Source organism: Myotis daubentonii, chromosome 19, assembly GCF_963259705.1.
Source record: "Myotis daubentonii chromosome 19, mMyoDau2.1, whole genome shotgun sequence".
Lineage (NCBI taxonomy): Eukaryota > Metazoa > Chordata > Mammalia > Chiroptera > Vespertilionidae > Myotis > Myotis daubentonii.
This window is the reverse complement of record NC_081858.1, coordinates 4,551,137-4,570,815: the sequence shown is the minus strand read 5'-3', so window position 1 is coordinate 4,570,815 and position 19,679 is coordinate 4,551,137. Positions and strand designations below refer to the sequence as shown.

At 63.1% G+C, this 19,679-nt stretch overlaps 1 protein-coding gene across 3 annotated transcripts in view; it reads right to left on the bottom strand.

The window, feature by feature from the left end:
* Positions 1 to 801: 801 nt before the first annotated feature.
* The window catches only part of FAM222A (family with sequence similarity 222 member A), a 53,858-nt gene continuing 34,980 nt past the window's right edge, over positions 802 to 19,679 (bottom strand). For 2 of the 3 annotated variants that reach the window (XM_059675812.1, XM_059675813.1), the window contains 2 exons: positions 4,483 to 5,726; positions 802 to 1,190 (listed from right to left, as the gene is read on the bottom strand). In XM_059675812.1, the coding sequence (XP_059531795.1) occupies positions 1,032 to 1,190; positions 4,483 to 5,726 (1,403 nt within the window). In that variant the 3' untranslated portion in view covers positions 802 to 1,031. Of the gene's footprint in view, positions 1,191 to 3,400; positions 5,727 to 19,679 lie in introns of those variants that run through there. The other variant, XM_059675815.1, reaches the window with a different exon arrangement.

The window sequence follows — 19,679 nt, the reverse complement described above, 5'->3', positions numbered from 1 at the left end:
GGTCCTCATCTGGTCTGGCTGGGATGTGATGGCTCGGGGCTGCTCGGAGCAGCAGCGCAGGATTCAGAGCCTGCCTCCGGCTGCCCCAGCCCGCGATGCCCCCAGTGGCTTCGGCCAGGTCTGAAGGTGGAGGCAGCCTAGTGAGGGTGCGGGGGTGACGGCAGGGCCTGGCTCCTCCTCCCCATCCCTTGGCCGTGCCCACCTTCCCTGATCCTTCCTCATCTGTAAAGCAGGATGGTTTTACCACACCTGGGAGGGCTGTTGTGAGGGCGGCTGCAGTCACATCCCACCCGGAGGCCGCGACCCACAGGTTGAGAACTGCTGTCATAAAGGGCGGCCACTTGCCAAGGCCACAGCTGGCGAGGGGCAGTGGGGAGGTGGCCTCTCACAGGACTTGTTTCCCTGTCACCCTGGTCACATGTCACCCGGGGCCATTCCCCTTCAGGCGTCACCACTCCTTTTGACAAACCACGAATTGAGGCTCAGCCCGGCCGGCGTGGCTCAGTGGTTGAGCGTCGACCTATGAACCAGGAGATCCCGGTTCGATTCCTGGTCACTTCTTCAGAGGGAGAGCTGGGAAGGGACTTAATGATGCAGGGGGGACGCCACCCCAGGCCCCTCCGCACGGTGCCGGGAAGGAGCCGCGGCCCGGGCGGTTCTGTCTCGGCCGCTCTGCGGAGGGGTCTCTGGCTGACCAAGGGGCTGATGTGTGAACAAGGCAAACGACTGCGTCCGCTTGAGAGCTGGGGGCGTGGGTGGCGGTGACAGCACAGGGGCGGCACCGTAGCCCTTCTGCCAGGTGCCTGGGGCTTGTGGGGAGCTGTCTGACCCCTGGGGGCACTTAGGGCCCCCTGGTTCTAAGCCCTGCATTTCCTCCTGCCTCCCGCCCTGGCCTGGGCTCCCCCTGGGAGTGCCAATGGAGCCCTGGTGGTGAAGGTGGTCTCTCTCCTCCCTCGTCAGCGTGGACGCAGGGAGGCCCTCCCTGGGTCCTGGGGCCGCTGAAGTGGGGGGAGGGGCCTTGGTGAGCAAGGTCACCTGCCAGACCTCCCCAGACCCGGCAGCAGCCAGCCCTGCTGCCCGGGGGCACCCATGGCCCCTGCGTGCCGACTGCTGTCCTCCGCCCGCCTCCCCGTCAGTGCCCTGTCCCTCCGTCCGTATGGCACAGGCAGGCCTTCTCTGTAGACGGGGAGGTGCGGCAGGCTTGGTTCACTGGCCCAGCTCAGAAGGTTCTGGGTCCCCTGAACGTGGCCCCTTCCTCTTGGAGCCTCCATCTCCCCCTCGGTGCTGCCAGGCTCTGGGCCTGGGCTCAGGGCGGTGGCCATCCCTCCCGCAGGTCACACCCAGGGCATTCCCTGTCCCCACCTCCGCCAGGGCCTCACCAGGCCAGGCACCCAGGCGGAGCTCCATGTAGGGGAGGGGAGGCCCGTGTCTGGGGACTCCCCTCTGCCCAGATGTCGGGCTGCAGGCCGCTGGACGAGGCGGGACGGGACGTGGGGAAGAGCCCAAGCTGTGGGTCCGAATCCCGACTCTGCAGACTTGCTGAGTGACCTCGGCAGGTCACTGCCCAGCTCTGAGCCTGTTTCTCCCGCTAGGACACCCGCCTCCGTGCAGGGGGCTGAGGCCCCATGGGACAGGGCATGTGAAGAGGCCCAGCACAGCCAGTGCCTGAAAGGCTGAGCCCTCGGGTGGGGGTGGTCGCTGCCAATTCCTGGGCACCAGGGCATGGGGTGGGTGTGCTGGGCTGCCCGGGGGGGGGGGGGGGGCCCGGCCCAGCCGCTCTGGCCTGCCCCCAACCACACGTCCCCCACCACACGTGTCCCCAGCCACACGTGCCCCCAGCCGCTCTGGCCTGCTCCCAGCCATACGTGTCCCCCAGCCACACGTGTCCCCAGCCACATGTGTCCCCAGCCACACATGCCCCCATGGAAGCTTGGGCGTGTGAGATGCAGAGGGAGAGCTGGGAAGGGACTTAATGATGCAGGGGGGACGCCACCCCAGGCCCCTCCGCACGGTGCCGGGAAGGAGCCGTGGCCCGGGTGGTTCTGTCTCAGCCGCTCTGCGGAGGGGTCTCTGGCTGACCAAGGGGCTGATGTGTGAACAAGGCAAACGACTGCGTCCACTTGAGAGCTGGGGGCGTGGGTGGCGGTGACAGCACAGGGGCGGCACCGGGGCAGGGTCCTGGCCTGGGAGGGGGAGTATGGGGGGGGCAGGGTCCTGGCCTGGGAGGGGGGCAAAGGGGGGGGTAGGGTCCTGGCCTGGGAGGAGGTGTATGGGGGGGCAGGGTCCTGGCCTGGGAGGGGGGCAAAGGGGGGGGTAGGGTCCTGGCCTGGGAGGAGGTGTATGGGGGGGCAGGGTCCTGGCCTGGGAGGGGGGCAAAGGGGGGGGTAGGGTCCTGGCCTGGGAGGAGGTGTATGGGGGGGCAGGGTCCTGGCCTGGGAGGGGGGCAAAGGGGGGGGTAGGGTCCTGGCCTAGGAGGAGGTGTATGGGGGGGCAGGGTCCTGGCCTGGGAGGGGGGGACGGGGGGGTAGGGTCCTGGCTGGGAGGGGGCACGGGGGGGGGGCAGGGTCCTGGCTGGGAGGGGGCACGGGGGGGGGCAGGGTCCTGGCCTGGGAGGGGGGCAAAGGGGGGGGTAGGGTCCTGGCCTAGGAGGAGGTGTATGGGGGGGCAGGGTCCTGGCCTGGGAGGGGGGGACAGGGGGGGTAGGGTCCTGGCTGGGAGGGGGGCATGGGGGGGCAGGGTCCTGGCTGGGAGGGGAGCACAGGGGGAGGCAGGGTCCTGGCTGGGAGGGGGCACAGGGGGGGCAGGGTCCTGGCTGGGAGGGGGGTACGGGGGGGCAGGGTCCTGGCTGGGAGGGGGGTCCGGGTCCTGGCTGGGAGGGGGACACGGGGGGGGGCAGGGTCCTGGCTGGGAGGGGGGTACGGGGGGGGCAGGGTCCTGGCTGGGAGGGGGGTACGGGGGGTGGGGGGCAGGGTCCTGGCTGGGAGGGGGACACGGGGGGGCAGGGTCCTGGCTGGGAGTGGGGTACAGGGAGGTACAGGGTCCTGGCTGGGAGGGGGACACGGTGGGGGGGGCAGGGTCCTGGCTGGGAGGGGGCATGGGGGGGGCAGGGTCCTGGCTGGAAGGGGAGCACAGGGGGAGGCAGGGTCCTGGCTGGGAGGGGGCACGGGGGGGGGGGGACAGGGTCCTGGCTGGGAGGGGGCACGGGGGGGGGGGACAGGGTCCTGGCTGGGAGGGGGCATGGGGGGGGCAGGGTCCTGGCTGGGAGGGGGGTACGGGGAGGTACAGGGTCCTGGCTGGGAGGGGGGTACGGGGGGGGGGGGGCATGTTCCGCTCCCAGGGGAGGAGAAAGTGCAACACAAGCGCCGAACAATCCACAGCAAGACGCCGTCTGTGTTTCCTTTTTTTTCTTCCTCTTCGTTTTTAAAACAATACAGTGCAGACTGCACTTCTCACAGTAGAATATAATGGTCAATTTTAGTATAAAAAACATTCTCAGAGATTTGTAAATGCACTTAGTGCTCGAACAGGCCTTGGAGAGATACAGTACCGCTGCCGGGCGCTGGGGCCGGCGGGGGAGCCCCTGTTGCCCCCCTCACCCCCGATGGTGCGGGCCGGCCCTGGGGGCACTGGCAGGAAGGGAGCTGCCCTGGGCCTCTCAGTTAAAGCCAGCAGCTCCCCTCCCTGGCTCCAGCAGGGAACCCCGAGGAAGGCAGGGCAGGCCCCCTGCAGCCCTGGGTCCCTTGTGCGAATGGGGGAGGGAGCCCCTGCCTCAGGCTTCGGGAGGTCGCCTCCTAAACACACAAGTCTGGGTGCGGGAGGCGTCTCCTCAGACGAGGTGCCCTGTGCGGTGTGCGGCCACGCTGTGCCAGCAGCCCCGTGGACGTGGACGTGCTGGAGGGAAGGGAAGGGGGCGGGAACCCAGGGATGGGGGGTGGGGGGTGGGGATGAGGGGCAGTTTTTCTGTGCTGGGAAGGAATGGGGGAGGGGAGGAGAGTCTAGAGGAGCAGGGGGGCCGGTGGTCCCTGGAGCCCTCATGAGTGGCATTCACCTGGGTTGGCTGGTGGGGGGCCCTGCGGGACTGCCGACTCCCTCTGCGGCTTTTCCAGGTGCCTGGGGCTTGTGGGGAGCTGTCTGACCCCTGGGGGCACTTAGGGCCCCCTGGTTCTAAGCCCCGCATTTCCTCCTGCCTCCTGCCCTGGCCTGGGCTCCCCCCTGGGAGTGCCAATGGAGCCCTGGTGGTGAAGGTGGTCTCTCCCCTCCCTCGTCAGCGTGGACGCAGGGAGGCCCTCCCCGGGTCCTGGGGCCTCTAAAGTGGGGGGACAGGCCTATGGTGAGCAAGGTCACCTGCCAGATCTCCCCAGACCCGGCAGCAGCCAGCCCGGCTGCCCGGGGCAGCGCCGACCGCTGTCCTCCGCCCGCCTCCCCGTCGGCGCCCTGTCCCTCCGTCCGTGCGGCACAGAGGCCTTATCTGTAGACGGGCAGGCGGATGTGGGCGTGCTGGTGGTCGAGCAGCCGGGGCACCGCCACGGTCTCGTAGCCCTTGCCCAGCATCTGCTCCTTGATGCAGGGCGGCCGGAGGTCGTTGATGAGATACTCCAGCGACTGCAGGCTGCTGCTCAGGGCCGCCGTGCTGCACGCGCTCCTGCTGGGCAGGCTGGAGAGGGCCTCCGCGGGCGGCCCCGCCAGCTCCCGGGCGCCCCCGGGCCCCAGCTCGGCCACGGCCACCGCTGGGTTGTAGCAGTCGCTGGTGGGTGTCACCAGCACGCTGTTCCAGGGGGCGGCAAAGTACTGGCCCACGGTGAGGCCGGCAGGCAGCCCCACGCTGCAGGTGAGGGGGGACCCACTGGCCCGCTCGTACGCCCGCCCCCCACAAGCCTCCGGGGACTTGCTGGCCACCGTGCCGCCGCTGTAGGCCCGCAGAGGCTGGGGCGGCGGTGGGGGTGGCTTCTGTGGCCACAGCAGGTAGTCCAGGCTGCCATCCACGTACCCTGCGGGCTTGGCGGCTCCGGCCAACGTCAAGGCCGCGCTTCCCGGGCCCAGCTCGGCGCCTCTGCGACAGTCGGGCAGGCCCGCGGCCGAGTAGGCCAGGCTGGGGAAGCTGGGCACCGGGCCGTGCTTGGCCGGGCTGGGCTGGGGCACAGCCACGCCCTGGCAGGCCGCGGGGGCCGCGCCCGGGGCCTGGCACTGCTGGTTGAGCTGGTAGAGGAGGCTGTGGATGGAGGGCAGGTTGGAAGGCGGCAGGGCCAGGCCGCGGCCGGGCAGGGGGATGACGGAGGCGGCCGTGGCGGCGGCCGTGGGCAGGCCGGGTGGCGGGGCGGGCGCCTCGGGAGGCTTGGGGTAGGCCAAGGGCCCCAGAGTGCTGGGCGCCGGGTAGGGCGCGATGCCCACCTGCACGGTGGCTGGCGACAGCTTGGTCCGCTTGCCCTCGGCGCTCTTGAGCACGCCTTTGACAGGCCCGGCGGGCGCGGCCGCGCTGGAGGAGACGGCGGCCTTGACGACGGCCAGCAGGCCCTGGTAGCCGGCGTGCTGCGGGTAGGGGCTGTAGCGCTGGCCGCACGTGTCGTAGCCGTTGACGGTGCGGCCCAGGTGCTTGTGCTGCGGCACCCGGATGGTGGTGGGGAAGATCTTGATGGACAGTGGGCTGTTGGCCACCTTCTCAGCGTAGGCGTCGAGCTCGGCCGGGCTCGGGTAGCGGGAGGAATGCATGGAGCTGGCTACCGCCTCACCTGGGGGGACAGGGAAGAGAGGTGAGCGCTGAGCAGGTGACACGGGAGGCCTGGAGCCGCACTTGCTATTGGCTGCCCTTCCCTTGCGCCTTCCTCCATTCACCCCTGGCTCCTCCCTCCTGAGTTAAGCTCCATGGAGTGTAGGTAAAGGGATCAGGACACGCTCCTGTGACAATGCCTGGGTCCAGGGGTCAGGGGTGGGGCGAGGCCAGTGTCCGAGGGCCCCTCCCGGTCGCCAGCCGCCAGGTCAGCGGCCCTCCTGTCTGCTCACTGCGAGGACTGGCGCCTGGTGTGTCCCTGGGGAGGCGGCACGGGCGGCACTGGCATTGCGTCGGTGGCTAAAGGCTGCGTTTGTGAGGCCAGTACGTGGTGTTTGCTGCTCGCATGGGCGTGTGCTCTCCGTGCGCCTACATCAGCCTGCCTATCCGTCCCGTTACTGGTGGGAGTCGTGTCCCGGTCGGGGCTGACTCAGTGGCCCTCTGGCCCGGCGTGTGTATTCAGCGAGTTCTGTGGGAACATGGCCACCAGCAGAACCGCTGGGACACGGGGAGGCAAATGCTCAGTGTTAGGAGAAAATGCCCCGACAGTTTGCCAAAGAGACTGTGCCAGGCACATGCCACCGGCAGAGCCCAGGAGCCCGGCTCCACGCCCACCGCGCTCGGTGCTGTCTTGCTGCAGTGCCTGTGGGTGCGCATTCCTGCCCCTCCCCTCTCAGTGCCTCCCTTTCCTCGCCCGTCAAATGGGGGTTTGGGGCATTGGCCTGTGAGCAGAGCCCAGCGTGGGGCCTGGCGGGAGGGGCCGCTGCTGTGGGCTTTCACCTGGCGCCACATTTCCTGTCCAGTCAGTAGGCAGGGGAGGGACATCGCGCTCTGGCTGCCCAGCCCCATCCTGAGTCTGCCCGTCACCTGCAGAGCCACCGCCTTTTGTGTGAACTGCGCTTTGTGTGCCAGTGGGCGCACCTGCCCCTGCCACCGGGAGGCAGGTCGCTGGTGGGCTGACCCCTCCTCCCATCCAGAGCCTCTCCCTGGTCCCAAGACATTCCTCTCCTGGGGCCCTGAGGCAGGGGCAGCACCATGTGGATGGAAGGACCCTGCCCGGGCTCAGGGCTGGCTGGCCTGGCTGCAGGGCCCTGTGTAAGTTGCTTGCAAAGCGCAGCCTCAGTTTTCCCACCTGCAGAATGGGGGTAATGATCATGCCAGGTCTGCAGGGTGACCGCAACTGTAGCAAGGGGCCCAGCAGCTGGTGAGGCGCACAGTAGGTGCTGGGAGATCGGGACCTGTCTGGGCCCTTGGGTGAGGAAGACCCTACAAGGTTTCAGAGGCATACTGCCTTCCTGTCCTGTGGGCACCCCCAGGACCTGCTAGTGACTCCGGAGGGGCCTTCACCACCCGGAACCTCAGTTTCCACATCTGTAAAATGGGGGTGCTGCTAACACTACCTCCCAGAGTGGCTGTGAGGTTTAACAAGTCGTTCGCAGTGGAGTGTTAGCAGAAGCGGGTGCTCTCGGTCTGCGGTCATTCCCTCCCGGGTGCCTGGGGCCAGGGCCTTGCGGGAGAGGAAGGGGCGGGGCTTGTGCGCAGGTGGGCCTGGCACTATGGCTGCGGCAGAGTGCGAACTGTCCCATCCTCCCAGAGCCTTGCCCATGGCGCCCTCTGGGGCCCACAGCCATTGTGGGCAGATGCATGCCGTGGGGGAAGGGCAGGCAGTGGGGGACGCTGGGGAGCCAACCCGGCCGGGTTCTGGAGATGGCTTTTTGGAAGACAGGACACCCCAGTTAAGGCCATGGTGAAAGGGGTGACGAGGGAGGAAGATGTCCGGTGGGAACTATAATTCAGAGGGCAGCAGCCGGAGCAGCGTGCAGAGAAGCCCTGAGGCCTGGGAAGGCCGGGCACGGCTGAACCGAATGGAGAGCAGTCTTCACTGAGGGCTTCGGCTCTCAGGCGTTCCTACCCCCAGGGCACGTGGCGAGGTCTAGAGCTGCATTCGATGCCACAACGTGAGGGGGTGCTACTGGCATCTAGTGGGCAGAGGGGCTGCTGAACATCCATGATGCACAACACAGTCCCCCACAAAGAGCTGTCAGGGCCCCGAGTGCCAGCAGTGCCGGGGCAGCCAGGGAAGGTTAAGCAGGGAGGGCAGGGCAGGCAGCGTGTTAGGAAGGCCATCCACTCTGCCCCTCGGTGCAGGGATGGGGCCTGAGCTGGGCTGGGCAGCAGGGAGGGGAGGGGCGGGCAGCAGGGAGGGGAGGGGCTGGGCAGCAGGGAGGGGAGGGCCGGGCAGCAGGGAGGGGAGGGCCGGGCAGCAGGGAGGGGAGGGCCGGGCAGCACCAGAGGAGGCTGAGCAGTGTTTGTCCTCTGGCCTGACCTGGGCTGGGCAGGTGGAACCGGCCAGAGGCCCCCATCCTGCCCCTGCCTGGGGCAGCCCCCACCTCAGTGGCCTAAAATAAACGCGGTGTGGAGAATGGAAATGTCACTTTGGCCAACGCGGGAATCTTTCTCAGGGATTGGATCTAAACTACATTATACAAGCAATTTCATGCGCACTTAGCACCGGGCGGAGAGGCCCGCAAAAAAGGGACCAGCTCTTCATTTTCCAGCCATAAATCAGCAGTTGCTATAATGAGCACAAAAATGTCACTTTTATGCAATTTTACAGATGAACAAAACTGGTGAAATTAACTGTGGTAACCTACTATAGTCAGCAAAAGCAGCTGCCGGGGAAAAAATTATATCTGTATGTATTTTTGTGCCTCTTAAACTCTCTTTCCAAGCAAGTTTCTGCCATTGTGGTGTGAACACTCATTTGTCCTCACCATTATACTTTCATTTGGAGTTTATCTTGAGTATCCAATGAGCCACCAACTGTGAACATGATTAAATCTACAAAATCTATCTAATGGATGGAATAAATTAGGTGTTTAAAACCTGAAGAAGGAGGGCGGGGAGCAGCGCCTGTCACTGTTCCCACTCATTGAGAGAAGGGCCCCGTCGGGTCAGCAGGCTCCTCAGAGGGCTGGTCCCTCTGGCTCTTCCTGGAGCCACTGGTGGGGGTGCAGCGGAGGCTGCCCGTGGGGGAGTGCTTGGCACATGCTGGGCCCCGAGCCCGTGGCCCCTCGGCCCCTCTTGTCTGGAGCACCTGGCAGCTCTGAGAGGTGGGAGGTGTCCCCCTTGCACAGCTGGGGAAGCAGACAAGGTGTGGCACCAGGAAGGTGGTCTCCAAGCTCCCTTCCCGCTCCCAATGCGGCGATCTGTGCAACCTGCAAGGGGAGGAGTGTGGGGCCCGGGTGTGTGTGTGTGTGTGTGTGTGTGTGTGTGTGTGTGTGTGTAAAAAGCACTGCAGCCTCCTCCTGGCTCATTCCCTCTTGGATCACTCACTCTGGGGGAGGCGGCTGCCGTGTGAGGACGCGGGAGCAGCCCGTGGGGAGGCCGCCTGGGGAGGCCCTGGGGCCTCCCGCCCCAGCCTGGGAGCCTTCCTGTAAGTGGGCCCTCCAGCCCCGGTCAAGCTTTCGGATGACTGCCGCTCCGGCCGACCTCAGACTGCAGCCGTGCGAGACGAGGAGCAGAACTGCCCAGCTAGGCCACTGCTGGGTTCCTGGTGCACACAGGCCACGGGAGCTACCGCACGGTCACTGATGCTTTAGGCCGTGAAGTTCTGGAGCAACTTGCTCCCCAGCAACAGATAGCGAGTGCAGGCCCTCACTTTACGGAGCAGGAAAGGGAAGCTCAGCGACCCCAGGACCACACCACTGGCGGGGGGCAGAGCCGGGTTGGACCTGGTCTGTTTTCCAAGTCCTCTCCTCCCATGTCTCCCACCTCTCCCTCCGCACCCCAAGGCAGGCCCCCGGGAGCAGGAGACTCACGATGCTCCCCCTCCCCCTCCCCCCCACAGCATGAGGACTGCGATCATTTGTGGTGGTTGTTAATCCTCACCTGAGGGTATTGTCCCCTTGACTGTCAGAGAGAGTGGAAGGGAGGGGGAGAGACAGAGAAACATCCACGTGAGAGAGGCGCATCGATTGGTTGCCTCCCGCATGTGCCCTGACCAGGAGGAGCCTGTGACCGGGGTACATGCCCTTGACTGGAATTGAACTCACGACCCTTCCGTCGGCAGCCCGATGTCCTATCCACGGAGCCAAAGAGGAGGACGATCTTGAGGAGGAGCCACAATCAGCCTCGGGGCTCAGGGGGACAGGTGACCCATCAGAGGCCACGCGGGCAGGCTGTCGGCCTGGCTTCTGCTTTGCTCCTCGGGGTGCCAGCGGCAGCCTGAGCCCGTCCTGCCTGGACACGGCCTGGCGGGCCTGCGCAGCGCTCTTCGGTGTCCTGGGAGCGAGACTTCGGCCTCACACCCGGCCTGGCTGCGGCGGCCCTGCTGCACACCTCGTCCCTGAGGCCCCGGGCGCCGCACAGCCTTTCCCACCGGAGTATCCGGCCAGGCTGGGTCCCTGGCCCCTCGGCCCAGCCTGGGTCCCTGGAGGTGGGCCCAGCCTGTGTCAGTGCCACTGTGCAGCCTGGATTTGGCAAATGCCACGACCCAGGCAAAGGCCGCACGTGAAGGAAGCAGCAGAGCCAGCTGTCCGCGGCGGCTCCTGAGCAAGGGCGAGATGGGGCAGCGCTCGTGGGGTGACTGCGGGGCGGGGAAGGGGGCCCCATGGCGAGGAGACCCCCGGAGTTCCACGCCTGGGGTTCGTCACCACCGCACTGACTGACTGCGGGGGCTGCCTCCCCCGACGTGGGCTCCCTGAGCTGCTCACTCGCTGCCGTGTCCCCACCAACATGTCTAGCTGCGCAGGGATGTCGCGTCGAATGGACAGCGAGGCTGCGGCCAGGGGCGCCCTCCAGCCAGGGAGCCCCGCTCACTGCGCCGCGACACCCAGGAGAGTTAGTCCTGGGAGGGGCTCCGTGGAGGCGGCCCTGGAGAGCTGCCTTCCAAGGCCTCCCCACCCACACCTGCCGGTGTTTCCCAGCCCCTCCGGGGCGGCGCTGTCCTGGGCCAGATAACTCTCCTCCCCACCTCACGTGCCCAGGGCCTCTCTGTACAGCCTTTCCAGGAGCTGGTTTGAGTGAACTCTGAGCTGCTCAGGGTGCATTAACGCCCCAGCCACCTGGCTCGGCCCTCCCTCTGCCTCCCCTCATGCCCACAGCCTCCCTCCCTGGGCCTCCCCTCATGCCCACAGCCTCCCTCCCTCTGCCTCCCCTCATGCCCACAGCCTCCCTCCCTGGGCCTCCCCTCATGCCCACAGCCTCCCTCCCTCTGCCTCCCCTCATGCCCACAGCCTCCCTCCCTCTGCCTCCCCTCATGCCCACAGCCTCCCTCCCTCTGCCTCCCCTCATGCCCACAGCCTCCCTCCCTCTGCCTCCCCTCATGCCCACAGCCTCCCTCCCTCTGCCTCCCCTCATGCCCACAGACCCCTCCCTGGGCCTCCCCTCATGCCCACAGCCTCCCTCTGGCTTGCCCCTCTGCAGTCTCTGTGGCATCCTTGGGGGGTGGGCCCTGGGTTTCAGGAGGAGGTTGGACATTCAAGGAACTGGGTATCAAGCTGGGGCTGCAAATGCAAATTCCCACGTTTTTGCTGCCCCCCAGAGGACAGACTGGGCAGGGGATGAGCCAGAAGACGCAGGCAGGAGAGGCACTGAGGTGGGCAGGGATGCGGGAAGGATGTGCAGAATCCCGTGGATGCCCTGTTCGGAGGCCTCCAAGAGGAACCGGGGCTCCGTGTGCAAACCCAGGCGCCCACCCTGTGCACGGGGCACCCCTGCCCCGCTCTGCCCGCCATGGCCCCCATCTAAGCCTCGTTGGGAACTTGAAAAGGCTGGCGGGGGTGCGGGCCAGTCATCACCCCCTTAAGTTCATGTCCTGGGCCTTTCACGGGGCGCTAAGTAGGCGGGGTCACCAATGAGCACGTGAAGCCAATAAACAGCAGCCCTTTGAGTGAGAGTTGACGTGAGCGTGAGCGCAGGCCTGGCTCCCAGCCTTGGGGGGCTGAGCGGGGGAGTGGGGAGGAGAGGCGGGGGTGGGGGGTGAACGGGGCGCTCTGTGTGGAGCCCGAGGGAGCAGCTGGGACCCGGGCTGGAGCCCTACACCCAGCATGACCACGTGCTGCGGGTGACCTGGCAGCGAGGACCGGGACGCTGCCTCCCATGTGCAAGGGAAGAGGGTGTGGGCTCTGCACTGTGAGGCCCATCAGGGGTAGGTGGAGGCGGGGACGGGACGGTGGGACAGTGGTGGGTGGGACGGGGGCCCGACGCCAGCCCAGAACTCCTGGTCCCCACACAGGGTTCTCTGTGGGACCCAGGCACCAGCCGTGGATGGACCTCATCCCTCAGGTACTGTGCTACTCGGGGCCTCCTGACCGCTGGGCACACCCCAGTCCCTCCTGGCCCGCTGGGCACACCCCGGCCCCTCCTGACCCGCTGGGCACACCCCGGCCCCTCCTGACCCGCTGGGCACACCCCGGCCCCTCCTGACCCGCTGGGCACACCCCGGCCCCTCCTGACCGCTGGGCACACCCCGGTCCCTCCTGACCCTCTGGGCACACCCCGGCCCCTCCTGACCCTCTGGGCACACCCCCGGTCCCTCCTGACCCGCTGGGCACACCCCGGTCCCTCCTGACCCTCTGGGCACAGCCGGCCCCTCCTGACCGCTGGGCACACCCCGGCCCCTCCTGACCCGCTGGGCACACCCCGGCCCCTCCTGACCCGCTGGGCACACCCCGGCCCCTCCTGACCGCTGGGCACACCCCGGTCCCTCCTGACCCTCTGGGCACACCCCGGCCCCTCCTGACCCTCTGGGCACACCCCCGGCCCCTCCTGACCCGCTGGGCACACCCCGGTCCCTCCTGACCCTCTGGGCACAGCCGGCCCCTCCTGACCCGCTGGGCACACCCTGGAGGCTGTTCCTTCAGCGACGCGGTTTGGGCTGGAAGTGGTGGTAGCCGCAGCCGCCCACAGGGACCGTGGGGCATTAGAAGTGGGCTGGCACGAAGTAGGTGCTCAGCAGATGCCACTGTCCTGCCGCCCCAGCTTTCCCTACTGCCTCCTCCTTGAAGGCTCAGGAAGTCACAGTGGGTGTGACCTGTGCTGAGGGGGGAGGGGTACCCAGGGCTGCTCCAGGACTGAGGGGGCCCCTGGGCACAGGCCTGGCCCCGCCCACAGGGAGGAGCAGCCTCGGCTGCTTTCCCCTGGCAGCTGACGCTCTGCCCTGGGCGGTGGCCCCTCCTGAACGCTCAGTTAACGGACATTAATTAGCTGTGGCGCCCGGAGAATCCCTAATGAGGCCGCCCAGGAGGGGCGGGGCCAGGTGCTGGGCCGGGGTAGGTGCAGCTGCTCTCTGGCCTCCTGGGGAGGACAAGGGGCAGGGTGGCTGCCAACCCCCTTTCTGCCCCAGCCTCAGCCCACTGGCCCAGGGGGCAGCCCGGGGGTCCTTGATTTCAGAGTCAGGTGTGAACCCAGGTGCCCCAGTTACCAGCTGTGGGGCCTCAGGGAAGTGACCCAGCTCCCTGGCCTCCGTTTCCCCTAAGGGGCAGAGTGGTGAGAAATGAGAGGATGCCTGTCAGAGGGCTGGGTACTGAATGGGTGCATGGGTGTCTGGCCCGACGAGGCAGTGCCGGGCAGTGGCTGTCTCTGGGCACACCAGAGGAGCCTTAGTCTCCATGTGTGTGCACACGTGCGTGGAAGCCCTCTCTCTCACACACGCTCAGACACTCAGGGGCTTCCTGTACATAAACACCAGCAGCTGCTCCCAGGCACACACGGGTATCCACACCCCCAGGCTGGAGCTCTGGGGTGGCCACTGTGTCCCTGGAGGCAGTCCCTCCCCAGCCCATTTCCCTGCCCCTCACCCGTGCCTCAGTTTCTCTCACCTGCTCCCTGACTGGGAGATGACTCTGCGAGCCGTGTACTCCTCCTCTCCCTGTACCCAGCCCCGGTGTCTGTCCCTGCTCACCGCTGCAGAGCTGCCCGTCCGTCTTCCTGGCGGCTCTTTGCCTTCGGCCCTGCTGCCTCATCTCTCCCTCCTTCATACCCACTCCCGTCTTCACCCACGCCATGCTGGTCGGCTCACCTACCCGCCCTCCCACTGAGTCTCCCGCTCTCCTCCGGCCCCACCCCACCGGCTCCCTGCCCCTCCCACCTGCATCTTTCTGCAGCCACACTGGGCGCTCTATTCTGGCTACTGGTCCATTATAAAGGACTGCCGACACCCTCTCAAATGCTGGCTCCTCTTCACTGTTTTATGTACACTTTGCTGAGCCGCAGTGTTCGATGTGGTCCACTTGTCTCTTCCTCTGTGTGTGTTCCCCTCTCAGTGTGCCGAGCCTTCCCACCTGAGGGTGACATGCACCATCGCTTCTTCAAAGCGCGCCAGGGCACAGCTCTCCCCGCACTGGCCCCTCATCGGCAGTTTTGCTTTCTGTGGTTTCAGTTACCTGCAGTCAACTGTGGTCCAAAAATATTTAAAAACATGTTTAAATGTCCAAAAGGACATTTCTTCAAAAAGGTACACAAAGGCGCTAAGGATTCTCCTTCGCTGTTAGAAATGGAAACCACAGTGAGATGCCACCTCGCCCCCACTGGGGCGGCTGGAGTCAAAAAGACAGGTCCGTTTTGGTGAAGATGTGGAGAAATCGGAACCCTCGTAATTGCTGGTGGGCATGTCACATGGGGCAGCTGCCTTGGAAACCAGTTTGGAGGTCCCCCCCAAATCCAGCAGAGACTTCCCATGTGACCCAGCAGTCCCACTCCCAGGAGTGTGCGCAAGAGAATGAAAGCCTAGATGTTCACAGCAGCGTTAGTCATCACTGCCCCAAATGTGGAAACAACCTAAACACCCATCAGCCGATAAATGGGTAATAAACCATCGCACATCCATACAATGGGGACTAGTTGGCAATAAGAAGTGAAGTGCCGATATGTGCATGAACACACGTATGTACATTCGACATGGATGAGCCTGAAAACATGACACTAAGGGGAAAAGCCAGACGAAAGGCCACTTTGAATGGGTGAGTGGTATGGCACATACCATACATATAACGCTGTTTCCAAAAAACTGCGCTAGCCTCTTTGTGTAAGATTTATGTGTCACTTCTTTGTTACAGGTGTCGAGCAGGAGCGTGCAACTCTGGCCTGCTGCCTGCTTTTGTAAATAAAGTCTTATTGGAAAACAGCCACGCCCCTTCCTGTCCCGGCGGCTGGGACCGCTTTCACGCTGCAGCGCCTGGTTGCGTGGTTACAGTGAGACCCTGGATCTTTACAGGAAACGTTGGCCAACTTCTGCTGTCGAGGAAGACAGTTTAGTTCGTACGTTGATCTTATCTTTGCGATCTTGCTGAATTCTTATTCTCTTGGGGTTTCTGTGCAGCTTGTTTTCTTGCTAACCCTGGTTCCCTGTCTTACTGAGCCGGCCCGGACTCTGCAGTGTGGATGAGGCAGGGACTGGGTCTCTGTCGTCCTCTGAGGTCACCCCTCGGGCGGCCTCTGGTCGGACACTGCGCCAGATGAAGGAGCTGCCTGCCTTCCTAGTTTGCTAAGAGCTCATTTGTATTTGTTAGTGGGGAGAGGGGGCTGACGCCATCGGCCCTGCCCTGCATTTCCGACCTCTGTCCTCTCCCCTGTCCTCTCCCGGCGTCCCCACGGCAGGGGCCCGGGCCTGCCCTCCACCCCCAGGCTGCATAATTGCATCTGCTGCCTGGCCAGAGGTTTGTTTTTAATGTTATTGGGATTGTAAATTGCTTTGTTTCTTCCGTATTTTATTAGTGTGAGTGGAAGCAGCTGCACCTGCAGGAATGCTCGCTCATGGGGCAGCGGCTGCAGCCTGTCAGGGTCAAGGACAGGGTCAGGGTCGCTGTGGAGGGCGGGTGAGGCCTGGCAGTGGGAGAAGAGCGCTCCCTCAGCTGGGGCTAGCAAGCCCTTAGAAGCTGCCTGGGGGTCATGGCCTCAGCTCCCCTGCTTGGATGGCAGGTCCCCGAGTACCACCCTCCCCACATGCCTCTCAGAAGCTCCCTGCACAGCCTACGCTTTTGGCAGCACATGACGTCACTCAGAGTTTATGGATCAACACCACGATGAGAAAGGCAAGTATTTATCAGTGGGTCCTGAGCAGCTGTCCGGGGTAGGCAGGTCCTGTGTGGAACCCAGGGACGCCGGCGGCTGGGAGTCAAGCCTTCCCTCCCCTGACATCATTTCTCCTTTCTTCTTTCCCAGGTCACTTTCTCCCACCACCTGGAACAGGTGACGACTGCCAGCCGGCCACCCACCCTCCTGGCCACAGAGCCGTCCAGCCCTGCCGCTCCTCTGCCGCCTGGCCTCTGGTCCTGGAGGTGAGCTGCAGCCTTCCTGGTGTGCTGTCATGTTCAGGGCTATGTGGTGGCCAGGCCCGTGCAGCCCTGAGTAGTCAGGCTGCTCTGATCCCATTTTACAGGAAGGGAAGGCAGGCGGGGCCATGTCGTCCTCTCCCTGGGCTCCTGACATTGTCATCACAGATGGGCAGAGCTGGATGGCCCCTGAGGTCCAGCTGGTCTGGCCCTTGACTTTACAGCAGGAGGAACCCAGGCCCTAACAGCCTGACCCACTTGGCCAAGGTCAGGCTGCACGTGGCCCAGTCCTGAAACTTGGGGCCTGACTGCCAAGAGTAATGCCCAGGAGGAAGGGCAGGACCCTCCCTGCCAGCTGTGCAGGCCTGGCTGGCGGCAGGGCGCTCAATTCAATTTGCTTATCTCCCTTCCTGCCTCCCTCTTCCCTGTGCGCTCAATTACAGGCTGAGTCAGTGTCTTTGCCAGCAAGTGCAGAGATGGCAGGGAGCCGGGCGCGCTGGCTGGTCTCCCTCGTTCTGGCCTCGGAGCGGAAAGGCCGCCAGGTCATCATGCCCGTCCCTGCCTTCAGCAGAGGGCAAGGCAGGAACCCTGGCAGCGGGACAGTAGCAATCAAAGGTCAAAGTGCACAGTCCCTGTGAGCTAGCGAGTGCATTCTGGGATAACTGTTTTGCACAGACAGACACACGAAGATGTTCGTGACAGCACCGTTCAGAACAGCGAGGGACTAGGAGCAACCTAGGTGCCCGCTGCTTGTGCCGCTGTGCAGCTGTTGGAAGGATGAGGGCGCGTCCTGTCGGATGGGGAACATCTGGAAGATATGCCCGTATTGGTAAGGGAAACAGCCAGGAGCTGAGAGCACAGGGGTGAGAATGTTTATGGAAAAGCATTTATTGCCCCTCAACAGGCATATTTTTCAGGAGGGTATTTTTTCTTTAAATCCTCACCCAAGGATGTTTTAGAGGATATGATTTTTAGAGAAAGAGACAGACATTACTGTGGAGAGAAACATACTCGCCCTGACTAGGAATCGAACCCGCAACCTTTTGGTGCAGGGGATGGCGCTCCAACCCACGGCACCTCCAGCCAGGGCTTCAGGAGGGCGTCCGAGAAGCTGCCGACACCGGTTTGCTCTGGCAGGAGAGCCATGTTTACTGTAAATGCTTATGCTCTGAAACGGTGCCGCGGACAACCAGGGGCAGGGAAGGACTGACTGTATACACGACAGGGAGCTGCTCCCCCTGGAGGTCACATAAGGCGCGAAGGGGGACGTGCGTGGAGAAAAGGAAGGCCCTCCCAGGTTACCGGTCATTGGTCTGTTGGATGAGGCAGGCAGACAGTTCTCTAAACCCCTATTCCGGAAAGAACACCCAGGGGGCACCCCCTCTCTTCCTGGGGATCCCGTGACAGCAACATGGATACAAACACCAATTCCAATATTGGCAAACCCAGGAGCTAGCTAACCCCCTGAACGAACAAACAAACAGCAGAGGGGCAGGATGCCCAGCTGAGAGCAAGTGGGGCTGAGGGAGGAAGCAGAGGGAAGGTGCCACGGCCAGCGACTTCAGAGCCAGCGACCCTCACTTCCCACATGTGAGGGACACGCCCGACGTGTCGAACCTCCACCCCGTCTGCAGCAGTGAGACTAGCGGTGCACCAGCTGGCAGAGCTACCCACTGGGTTCCGAAGAGCAAAGGAGAGACCAAGAGACCAGTCACGGACGTGTGGGACCTGCTTGTCTCTGTGGCAGCGAGGGGGGCGCTGGGCTGGGGGGCCCACCTCCCCCAGAGCCAGCTCATCGAAGCGGCACCGGCACAGCACCTGGTCGGAACATGTAAGAGAAGCGAGGAAAGGCGGCGGGTAAGGAAAGCAATGGCTGGCAAAACACTTCCCACCAGAAGAGAGAAAGACTATGGCTAACGATTGCATTGTGAAGGGAAACGTAGTGACAACTGTTTCTATGAAGCAAAAACACAGCAGAGCTACAAGAGCAGAAGAAAAGTCTCGTTGTGAAAGCAAAAGGGGACACGGGGACGAGGGCGAGGGAGGGAAGTGAGCAAACATCGGAGAGCTGGGCGAAGCGACGGCCAACCTGTGTTAACTGAGCCCCGAAGGAGGCGGCGGCGGCAGTGCAAGCCTCGGGTCTGTCTGCGGGAAGGGCGTGGGCCTGAGCTCCGGGAAGTGAGACGCGCACGTCCATCCCGGACACATGCCGGGGCAGGAGCGGCAGGAAAGAGGGGCAGGACCACAGTGAAATTCAAAGAGGAAAGTCAGGCCTCAGCTTCTCCATGGCAACATTCCCGCGAGAGCAGAGCAAGGTCTGCAGAAATCCTCAAGGAGACAGAGGGCCCGGTGACTTTACTCGCTGGAGTCGAAGGGCGGCCGACGGACCGTCCGAACGCTGGGGACTCCAGGAGTGCTGTGCGCGAGGCCTTAGGCCACGGCCTGGAGGCCACCTTCCGGGTGACGGGAGACGGAGGCAGGAGAACTGCTAGTGAGTACGACCCTGCTTACCCGGGAGGCAGGCTGAACGCGGTGGCGCTGTACCCAGATGCTAACATTACGAGCCCAGGAACGGGTAATGGCATCCCTCACGACAGAAGGGACAGGAGTGTAAGCACACAGGTGCCTCCTCGTGAACAGCCGGGGTCAGAGGCCATCATTTCAAGCTGACGTCAGGTAACAGAGGGTGAAAGGAAACTCCAAGGAAATGAAGGAGGAAAAAGAAAACACAGTTGACCCTTGAACAACACAGGAGTGAGGGGTGCCGACCCCCATGCACAGTCAAAAATCCACATAAAACTTGACTCCCCAAAACCTAACTCTCAATAGCCTGCTGTTGACCAGAAGCCTTACCGATAATGTAAACAGTTGATTAATACAGATTTTGTCGGTTATATGTATTACATACTGTCTTCTTACAATCAAGCAAGCCAGAGAAAAGAAAATGTTACTAAGAAAATCATAAGGATGAGAAAATACATTTACGGTATTGTACGTATTTATTTGAAAAATCCACATATAAGTGGACTGATGTATCTCAAACCTGTGTTGTTCAAGCATCGACTGCACACTAATTTCAACATTTTTTTCATCTTAGGGAAAATAATAGATACTGTTCCAAAGAAACAGAAAGTCAGGGCATTATTTGAAGTTGCACCGCTAGACAGAAACACCAACCTCCCTCATGATTGGTGGGCGCAGAATAAAGCAGAGAACAGATCACTTAGGAAAGACTTTTGAAAGCAATTACAGCAAAGCACAAAATGAACTACGATGAGACATCTGTCATATCAATAAATGTAAATGGGCTAAGCTCTCAAAAAAATTTTTAAAGGCATTCAGATTGAATCACAAAGCTTAATCCGGCTCTATAGTATATGAGTCACGCCTAAGCAAAGTAATTCAGAAAGGTTCAAATAAAAGGACTGGCCAAGGTTTCAAGAAAAATGTGAATTAAAAGAGCAGAGGTTACTATCTGAACAGATGAAATTGAATCTGCCCTCAAGGTATTAAATATAGTAAAGAAAGATGCAAGTCACTATTAGATTTAAGGTATTAATACCCGTGTGTTAAATAACACTGCATCGCCATTCATCAGGCCGAAGCTGTAGGTGCCATGAGAAGAAATAGACTGGAACACA